Source organism: Artemia franciscana, chromosome 15 (assembly GCF_032884065.1).
Source record: "Artemia franciscana chromosome 15, ASM3288406v1, whole genome shotgun sequence".
Taxonomy (NCBI): Eukaryota; Metazoa; Arthropoda; class Branchiopoda; order Anostraca; family Artemiidae; genus Artemia; species Artemia franciscana.
This window is the reverse complement of record NC_088877.1, coordinates 12,891,685-12,902,523: the sequence shown is the minus strand read 5'-3', so window position 1 is coordinate 12,902,523 and position 10,839 is coordinate 12,891,685. Positions and strand designations below refer to the sequence as shown.

General features: G+C 35.1%; 1 protein-coding gene across 2 annotated transcripts in view; it reads left to right on the top strand.

Annotated features, from left to right (window-relative positions):
* The first annotated feature begins 4,478 nt into the window (after positions 1–4,478).
* LOC136036067 (pyruvate dehydrogenase protein X component, mitochondrial-like) overlaps positions 4,479–10,839 on the top strand; it is a 52,314-nt gene continuing 45,953 nt past the window's right edge. The window contains exon 1 of one of the 2 annotated variants that reach the window (XM_065718022.1): positions 4,479–4,592. In XM_065718022.1, the coding sequence (XP_065574094.1) occupies positions 4,523–4,592 (70 nt within the window). In that variant the 5' untranslated portion in view covers positions 4,479–4,522. The remainder of the gene's footprint in view (positions 4,593–10,839) is intronic. The other variant, XM_065718023.1, reaches the window with a different exon arrangement.

Sequence of the window (10,839 nt, the reverse complement as noted above, 5' to 3'; positions counted from 1 at the left end):
GACTTACCAGATAATGCGCAATGGATGTTCTGGGTATGTTTCCAAACTCTTTAGGATCAATAAGCTTAATTACCTGCTTCTTTAACCAAGTAGCCAAAAAACTCTCATAAACTTTGCAAAACACAGGGGTCATTGCAATTGGTCTAACTCTAGAAAAATCATTTGGTGCATTTTTTTTCGGGATTAGTGTAACATATCTATTTTCCAAGATGGATGCGTAATCATCAGATTTTATTATTAGATTAAAAATATGGGCCAAAGGGAAACATAATCTTTCAGAGAACACTTTAATCAAATCTGCAGGGATAACAACCGGTGTTACATTAGTTCTTTTCAAAACACTTAACTTTTGTTTTACTTCATTTTGCGATATAATATAAAATTAGCAAAAATTAAGTGGAGGACTCGGTATTTCATCTTTGGTAGAGGAGGGATTGACTAGACAATATTAACCAGGTGGGCATTCAGCTTATTTGCAGTTTCAAATTCTTTTTCATCTAAATTAAAATCCGCTCCTTTCTCTTTTTTTCCGCTATATTTTTAATTTCTTTATACCACTGGGTTCGCTTTGACTTAAACGAATTATGCACTTTTCTTTCGGTGTATTCATGGGCCGCATTTCTTGTCTTTTTCCGAGTTTTGTTTTTTTAGTTTATTTGCTTGTTCACGTTTTCTTCCGTGGAAAAGCTACCTTTTTTCTAGAATGAGCGTCTTTATATTCTTAGTGATGTAAGCACAATCCGCAGAATTATGTTTTGAAGTTTTTTCGGGAAAACAAGACTTATATACACACTGTGTCTTTTCTTGTAGCTGACATGCTTTTGAATGTTTACCTTCTGCTTTATAAATCTCATCCCAGCTAACAGGACTAATCCAATTAACAAATTTTATAAGGCCTTCGTCACTTATTGGTGTGCTGGTCACCATTGTAGTTTTGTACTCAATCCGAATTTTGTGGAGAGGATCAAGCTCTAGAGTAAGGTGGTGACTCCCACCCAACGGTGCGCCAGGTACAAGTTCCATGTAGAACTCATGCAAACTAGAAGAAATAAGGTCTAACACAGCATCCCCTTTAGAGGTTGGCTTTTTGACCAGTTGTTTAAGACCAAGTGCTCTGTTGATTTACTCAAGTTTTAGTTAATATGCACCACCAAGCATAAATATTCCGCAATTAGGGTATTTACCAATTACATAATCAGCACTTAAATGCATTTTTTCTAGAAAAAACTTTTGGTCCTTCGCATTCCGGCCCGAAGAATAATAATAATATGCACACACAGCAAATCCAGTGAATTTGCGTTGAAGCCGTTTAGGCTGCAGAAAAACCAAATCAACCCATCATACTTATTTAAACCCGGGACTTCAATTAATCTTGCTTTAATTTTATTATGTGAATAAATCATGATCCCGCCTCCCTTTTCCCCCAGAGGATGGTCATCCGGGCAAAGCTAAACAAAACTATTATAATCTACAATTTCTAGTAATTCAGGATCATGTCGGTGCACTTTAGTAACAACTACAATTGAAGCCTTATCTATATTATTCAAACTCTCTAACTCACACACTTTTTCCATACTCAAACTTTCTACTTTACTGTAAAGAAAATTTGGGATTATAAAGATTATAAAGAAATAATCTGAACAATACTCTTTCAGCTTTGTCCTACAGTTTACCTTAACAGTTTCAGTGAGAGGTTCTGTTGTCGAACTTACTTCAGGCTCCTATTCATGTATTCATCCAGGATAAATGTAGCAAAGGGTTCCGAACAGGGCATGTGACTGAAAAGGCTGCTGTGAGTTGCTGCTGTTCAGTGGGCGTGCGGTCTGGTGCTGTAGGTGAGACAGAGGTGGTGGAAGTGGGTTGGGTACACACTGAGGGGGGAAAGAAAATGTTTGCGAGGGAATTTGGAAGGGTATGTAAAACTTTGGCCTTTGGTACGCGGGAGAAGTCGGACGTGTCCGAGAGAGCTTCAGAGGAACCGAGTTCTAATGATCTTGGTACAGAGGGCTGTGAACTGAAGAAATGCTCGGAAATAGTAGGGCCTCCCTCCAAAATCCATCCCCGTTTTTTGTCAAATTCTTAGCACTACCATCGTACCCATGCGATGGTTTAGCTTGTGGCTTAGAGAATAACCTTCTAAAAGACATTGGGGTAAAAACGTGATACTTGTCACAACCGAGGCAACTACCCGACATAAAAACGGAATAAATTGAAAATTGGTCAAACGAGTACGAAATCTTATTGCAAGAGCCTGTCAGAAGCCGATTGCATCTTCTTCCATGGTTACATTATGCACGTAAAAAATTCTTGCAAACTAGTTTCGCTTTTTAGTTTCAATTACGCACTGATCACCATTTTTTTCCAGCTAATTCTTCCGTTCACTTTCATTTGCCAGTATTCAGGCAGATTATTGAGTACCACTGCAAATGAGGGATTTGTTTCAGTAATTGTAGGAACAATCGAGGGGACGGGAGGGTCTTTATTCATGAAATTGTCTAGCTTATTACAAACCTCTGTAGCTTTTCCGGTGATTGCCACTGTTATCTCCCCAGGACAGATAGGGAATTCATCAGGTTCAACTATCCCAAAGATTTGCAGCTCAACGTTACGTTGCTCTCAAGGTTCAAGTACCTGCAACATTTCGTTACTATTGTCTTCGGCACTTTTTTTTATTGAAAGCCAGTTGTTGCGAAATGATAAATCAGTTTACTTGAAAGACTCACTGATTTGATAATGTTCATAAGATATCCAATTTGAAATGTTTGCACTTTGAACTCTGAAAGTACCCTATCTGTGGCTCTTCATTGGGTTTCTTACCGTCGTGAAGACCGTAAAAAACCCCAGGTGGCTTGGCCACGTCTGACAAATAAGTCAGCTCAAAATTATCTTCAAAAGATAAATTCATGGTTTTTGCCCTCATGGTCACCCTCAAAAAAGGTGAAAGAAAACTTCGTACGTCACTGCCTTTCAGGAAGTTTTCATCTAACAGAAGATTGTGACATATGCAGAAGGCAAATCCACACCATTTCAATAAAGAAGCCTCAAGCCGACCTTCAAGGACGGACTTGACTTAAGCCAAGTCAAGTAAGAGAATTAAATTTGTAACACTGATTTAGATACAAAGCATATACTTATTTTTAAGTGCTGTCAAACTCATCAGTCACATTCAAACTGAGTCAAGGGCACCGGCAGAGGGATGGTACCAATTGCCACAGTAGAATATAAAACCATTTAAAAACTTCAACATTTTAAACATGGAATGTTTTTCACATATTTAAAATGTTATACGTCAAAAATTTAAAAAAATCAAAACATTTACAGGTTTAAATATTTAGGAACAATTAAACACTGATAGTTTAAAAAATAAAAAATAAAAATATTCCCATTGAAATAGTGATTTATAGGACAAAAATCTTCATCGCACTGCCCAATAACGCCAGGAAATATTCTGGCAAAACTCCTAAATTAAGGCACTATTAGTTGAATTATATCTAAGCAAATGGACTTACTTTTTTTATTAAATTGATAAATCTCAGTTAAGCCGATGACACCCTGTTTTGGGCACGATGAAAATTATTTTGCAATATATAAAAACCTTCATAAGCAATTGAGATTTTTTATAATTTTCTTGTGCAAATACATTTGTGTTTTCAAATTAACTAATAAAAAAACATTTAAATATTCTAAGGTCTCGAAAAAAAAATATTAAAAAATGTGGTTCTTGCCAGTGGGGTACAGATATGAAATACACACTGTTATATTTATTTCTTGCATAAGTAACAGCCATAAATTATCAGAAGATAGGATTCAGGGAAGAAGCATTTTTCGACTCAGAGTAACAGCTTTAATAAGACAAAAACTACCTTATCCTTGACATTTTAGCTTCAAACTGAAGTTCTTAGTTTGCCAGTAATGAGCACTCTTATTGTCATTCAAAATGGTGATCTATTGCTACCTAGTTGTAAATAATAAACAAAGTCAAACAAATTTAATTACAATTTCTTCTGAAATCTTCTGCATTCTTGAAGTTCGAACGACACGGCTAGAAAATTTTTGTGCAGTAGGTTATATACTGTATAGTGGCGTAATTTCGTCAAAATCCTGGGGGGGGGGGTAAAGTTGGAGCTAATTTTCCCATATAAATTGAAAATGACAACGAAAAATGAAAAATAAGTCATATATTACAATAAAGACATAGATACAATAAAGAAAACTGACCTGTTTCTCTGGATACTTGAATTATGCGTGATTATCTTAATTTTGACAAGATTTTTTGCTGAAACTAAATTTCAGCTGGGTGTGTAAACTGATGTCTGGGGGCAAATTGGGTCTGGAGAGGGCAGTTTCTCCACCCAATAGAAAATTATGCCCCTATACTGTTGGTTACTACTGTTTTCCAGCAAACACTTTTTGCTGGGACAATGGACACATCATTGCTGGGAAATTGCTAACAATTTTGTTTGGACGCCAGAAAAATAAATACTTCGAAAACGAATTTTTTGCTTTTTTTCAAATATCAAAAATGCTGGGTCGAAATTTTAAAACAGCTAAGATTTTATCTAGAAACTTCAGTGGATCATGCCTGAGGAATGGTATGAGTAATTGCTTTGTAAATCCTGAATAGCTTTGCTTATATGAAAGATAAGGCGATGGAAGAATAATGCACCTTTGTCCTGCCTGTTAAATGTTAGCCTTGCTCTGAAATTTTGTAGATTTGGCTTTTAGCTTATGCTGTCCCCAGGTTCTAATTGATCTAAAATAGGCTAATATAAATTTACTAAATCAGCAAACGTTTCCGTGTTCCCTTGGATTTTATCTGGGCTCATTTTAGGGGGGGGGGGGGCTGGAGTCTAATTGCAAAACCAGTGATTGCTATAGGCCTATTTAGGGTAAAATTCTAGTTTAGTAACTTTTAGGCTATCTCAGGAAAGGGGTTAGGTTAGGAAAATGAAATTTTTGTTAATGTGTCTACAGGCTAAAGTATATTCTGAGAAGGTAGCCTAGTTTGAAGTACCTACCTACACTCCTTCTCCCTCTAGAGGCCCCTGAAATTTGCCTACATGACAGGTCTCTATACCTATTGAAATTTTGACAAAACAGCATTTTACCTTAATTTTCAGTTACCAGTTGCTTTTTCTCTGCCTTTAGTTCTGAAAATGCAATTCCTGTTATTTGAGTAGAATTCTGAGCCATATCAAGTTTTTTTTCAAAATTTAGGAAATGTATTGGCATATCTTTAAAACTTATAAATTGGGATCAAGCAAAGCTGTGAAGCTGAAAACAATTTTGTTGTACTTCATTCAAGGAGAAGATCTATTTTGCAAGGTCTTCACTTGTATAACACACATATTTTTAAAGGTCATCAAAGGTCAAAACCCTCTAGAGGGGGAGGGAGTAGAGGTAGGTACTTCAAAATACCTTCCTGTGACATACTTTAGCCTGTAGACCTATCCCAAAAGTTTCATTTTTTTAACCTAATCCCTTTCCAAGATAGCCAAAAGTCACTAAACTATAATTTTACCCTATTTAGAAAGGTTGCTCACTTAAAAATTAAACATATTATCTTATTTAGCTCTTCAGAGCAAAATATGGTTCAATGATGGATCATTGTTTCACTCTGTTGTTGGGATAACAGCTATTTTTACATTCTACACAAATAAGAAAGTAGGTTGTCATTGTGTTCTATGTGCCAGTGACATGCCTCCCAACTAGGAGAGTGCTGGGTAGATGCAATTTATGTTTTAAATGTATGAGCAGTTGACCACATAAGGAAAAGTTAAGAAAACAATTCCTACTTCATAATGTGCAAAATAATCCTAGTTAGCATATTTTGCAGTGGGGGAACCTTTATCTTCACTTATTTCCTTTGTATTTTGCAGTTCTTCTATCACATTTTTCAATATTTACGTCTATTCTCCAAGTATTGGAAATCATTTATAAACAAACACAAGCACCATCTAGCTAATCTAACCAAACACAACCTAATTTATCAGTATTTGCCTATTAATATATTTTTGGGAGATAGCAGCAATGGTGTTTAATTTTCATATGTAGACTATTTGAAAATGGATAAATGCAGTCAAATCTATGTTTGTTTTAAAGAATTTTGTGAAAAAATTATACAATAGTGAAAGAAGTGAAGATAAAGGTTCTCCCACTGAAAAATATATTAACTAGGATTATAGATCTTTTGGAACATATTGAGAGGTTATGCCCCATTTATAAGAGTGATCACATAGCTATAGAAATACAGCTCTGTCTAAAGACTGTGACTAATAGATTTGTTAGAAGAGTCTTCACAGATTACAATTCTAGCTGGAGAGAACTGAAAATAGTGAACTGGAGTGAAATTTTACAGAGATCAGTAGAGGAGCAATGGTAAAAATTCAAGTAAACTTTACTTAGAATCCTAAGGCACCAACACTACTGTATCTTACAGGAGAAAGCCAAAGACTCTTTCCTACATGACCAAGGAAATTAAGAAGCAGCTCAATAAAAAAAAAAGAGATTTTGGGAAAAATACAAAGCAACTGAGAGTTCAGACAAGTACAAGAAGTTCAAAAGAGCAAGAGATAAGTTGAGAAACTCAACCAGGAAACTTTGCCAGTACTATGATGCCAAAGAATGCAAGTATAATCCAAAGAAATTTTGGTAATATGTATTGTGTAAAAGTCCAAGTCAGTGATCAATATCTAAATTAACTGCTTCAGGAGGTGAAAAAATAAATGAAAAAATAAATGTCAAAGAAACTGCAGATGAATTAAACTGCCAGTTTCTGTCTGTTTTTAGTAGCACATCAATACAGACATATCCATGTTGAACCCACACAAATCCACTATCCAATGGAGCCTATTGAGATTCATAGTTCAAATATCCTCAAACAACTTGAATTGCTAGATGTTAACAAATCATTTGGGCCATAGGTTACATCCACATATTCTAAAAGATAATTATAACTTCTGCTGTGGCCAAAATCCTGGAAAGAGTGGTAAATGACTCTGTTGTGAAGCATTTCAAATTTTAATGGGATTCTGTTGCCCAGCCAACGTGGTTTTCAACCAGGAAAGTCAGTAGAAACAAATCTGCTGCAAACTTATGATGATATAGCAGACCTATTGAACAGGGCCTACTTGTGGATGTCTTGCTGCTTGACCTTGGAAAATAATTTGACAAAGTTCCGCATCTACACTTGAAATAAAACTCATCTTGTGTGGAATTAATTCAGACCTTGTGTGCCTCAGTTTTTCTTAGAGATAGAACACAGGAAGTGAGGCATTTTACTAATGAAGGAGAATCAATCCTCTCTGAGAGATATGGAGTCACCAGTGGTGTCCTTCAGGGTAGTGTCTTAGGACCTATTTTATTCAATATCTATATAGATGATGTTTTTTAATTAACTACAAATCACCTAACTCTCTATGCTGAGAAGTCGAAGTTGTTTGGTGCAGTCAATCATGAGTCACTACAAGCAGATCTTGACCATATTCAGAACTGGGCAACAGCATGGCACATGAGCTTCAATATTGACAAATGTAGTGTTATTCATTTTGGCAAGTCCAACCCGTGTTTTGAGTATACTATGGTCAATCCAGCTGTAAACAACATTCAAGAGCTGCAAAGTGTTGATGAAGAAAGGGATCTTGGAATTGCTTTAGACAACCAGTGTAAATTCCATTCAAACTGTATGCAAACTCTGTTCTAGCACTTATGAAAAAATTATATCCAGTAAGTTTTCCTATGTTTTTGTGTGGTTGTACACAGCACTTGTGAGGCCAGTGCTTGATTTTGGAATGTGCATAACATCACTGTTAGTAGTAACAAGTAACGAGTTAGCAGTAACAAAGAAGAGAGACAAGCCTTATGATGAGCATGTGAAGGGGCTGAAAATTATCTACACTGGTTTACCAACAAAGAGCTGATATGCTTATGACATATAAGCTTACTTCACAAGACCTCCCCCCAAATTCATTTGTCAATTTCGTAAAATATTGGTACTGACAGGAGGGCACATTCAAAGAAGCTGTTCAAGCCACCTGTCAAAACTCAACACTGACAACAGTTTTTCTCCTGCCATGTAGTAAACCACTAGAATAGTCTCTCAATTACAACAGTTTAGCATCCAATGATGAAGTTTTCAAGAAGCTATTAGGTATTGAATGGAATGGTGTTCCCTGGAAGTACCAGCAAGATGCATTTGATGTTTAATCATTCACATCATCAAGCATGGAGCAATTCAAATTAGGATGTATCTTAATTTGCTCTGAAGTTTAAAATTAAGGCAATTAGTATATATTAATCACTATGCATAAGATACGAGTGATGGGCAGTTCCAATTATATCTTGAGGGTTCTTTATCAAATTTCCTTTTCAAACCTTGACTGATGCCAAAGACACAATCTCCTTAATTATACTGTTCCTATAATTGGTAACCACCTGTCTAAAAAATCTTTTTTGATTTTGTAGTCAACAAGGGCATATGAAGCTTCTTGGAGTGAACTTGTATTTGTTTTGATTGGCTAGCAGTTTAAAGAGCTTGTTCAAGATTGGTTATCATATTTGTATGTCAGTAATATGTTGTAGGGCCTGTATCTGAAAATCAAAGATGACAGCTTTAGGTTAGATAGCCTATTATTATGTGTTTGTTTGCCAAGTCTAGAGATACATTTGGTTGCCCTCCTTTGTACTCCTTCAATCAGCTGTATATCACTTTTGTAAAATGGACCAGCATTTCTTCTTTTGGTAACTATAAATTAAACAAATTATGCCCTAAGAAATTGTTTTCATTTACCTATCTTTACTAATTCCTACTTCTATACTATAATATTACATAAAAGACCCATACTTTCTGTTATCAATTATTAATTTTATGGCAACGCTAAACAAGCAACAGGAAGAAAAGATTTGTGCTATTGAAAATGATTAACATATAGTAATGATATAAGTATTTTCACATGTCTTAAAGTAGTTTTTAGCATTTTTTAATGAAGAGCAGGAGTACTAAAGTGATCCCCACATCGCTTTGTTATTTTTTTGTAGATACTTTTAACTTATTATGAGTCTTTAATCTATTATAACAAAGTATTTTAAAGTTTTCATATTTTCCATACATAACTTGTCTTTCTTTAAATAGCATAGAAATTTTGTGCACTAAATTTAAAAGCAAAAAAATAAAAAAAAAGCACTACAAGAAACAAGTCGAGTTTTAAACTAAGTTTAACCAACTGAACATAGTCTGATATCAAGCACTTTTGAGGTTGTATCAAATAGGTTTATTATAAAAGTTAGGAATTAGGTCATTTGCCTTTTTCGATGAAATTTTAGATGGTAGACTTTTGCTGTCTTGGAAAGTGGTTGACTTAAGCAAAGGAAATTTCCATCAATGACCTGAGACTCTAGGTGGGCATGCCTTTCTAAAAGATAACAAACACATATTGGTCCAATATTAGAGACATACTTACTCCCGCTGTTTACCCATGCCATTTAACCAAACACTTGGAAAACTATAGGTTCTATGACTATATTAGTTCTATGACTATCTATCTTAGTTCTTCTGCCTTAGGAATGACGCATGTATGAATAATAGATGAACTAACATGATTTTTATACAATCCTAATTAGGGGGGTTAATGCCAGATTTGCCTCTCACTCAATTGGCTCTTTCTACAATTAGCCATGGCCTGAGGCCCACAACTGTTCGATCTTAATTCAAAATCAACAGACTAAACAGGTAAACGGCGGGAGTAAGTATGACTCTCTTATTGGATCAATACTTGTTTGTTATCTTTTAGAAAGGCACACCTGCCTAGAGTCTCAGGCAGGTTGACCAAGAATTCAAAATTGATATAGGACCATTATATTACCTGGAATCAAAGGTAAACAAGGCATGCCTACCAATGGTCTTAGGCAGTTTGAACCAAGAATTTAGAATAGACACAGGACTGTTAATTTGCATGGAATGACAGGCAAACAAGCATCTAAAGTCAAATTGGGTCCATCCACAACAAATGTCAGGCAAGGCAATTGATTCGACTCATAGACTTAGACATTTGTACTAATAAAACTTAATTCAGTGTTAGCCTTGTTATCTTATGGGAAGCTCTATTGCAGTTTTTACTCCAGTGTCCCTAAAGGGCACTGCCCTTTGCTGAACTTAAGCAAACTTTGTGTTAACAAAGCATGCTTTTAGAAATGGTTATGCAACACGAAAAAGACCCAAGGTAAGGTCTGCTTTTCATTGACTCTTGGTTTAAGAAACAAAATTATAAAGATTTAAATATATTTTTAGGCTACATAGAGACAAAAAATATTTTTCATAATATTTCAAGAATGAAAGAGCTCATTGATATGCATTTGCTCTAAAAAGTGGATTTTTAAGTTCAAATGTTCTAAAAAGTGATCAGTTGCATAGTCAATGTGGCATAATCATTAGTGGTAATCATTGTGTAAATCTTTTTAGCATAAAACTGTGAAATTTTAGTGTAAAGTGAGGGAGGTTGAGGAGGGGACAGCCCCCCTTATTTACATAATTTATGTCTGTTTTAAGTTTTGATGATTCTCTTTATTTCATTTTTTTTTAATGTCTTAAAATACTGTCTTGTCTTAGTAGATGCATTTGATCACAGTTCTATAGATAGTTTAAATATAGGATTCAGTCAATTATACTGATGTTCTAAGATGCTTTTCTGCTCTTGCTGCTCTTAGTCACAGATTGTTAATTTTGGGAGTGATTTCAGCCTGTGCAATATTGATTGGAGTTTGTGTCCCATCTGTCAGTTGTTTGTTTTGTATGAGTTTTTTTTTTTTTTTTTTTTTTTTTTTAATGAGCAAAAGTTTCTGGAC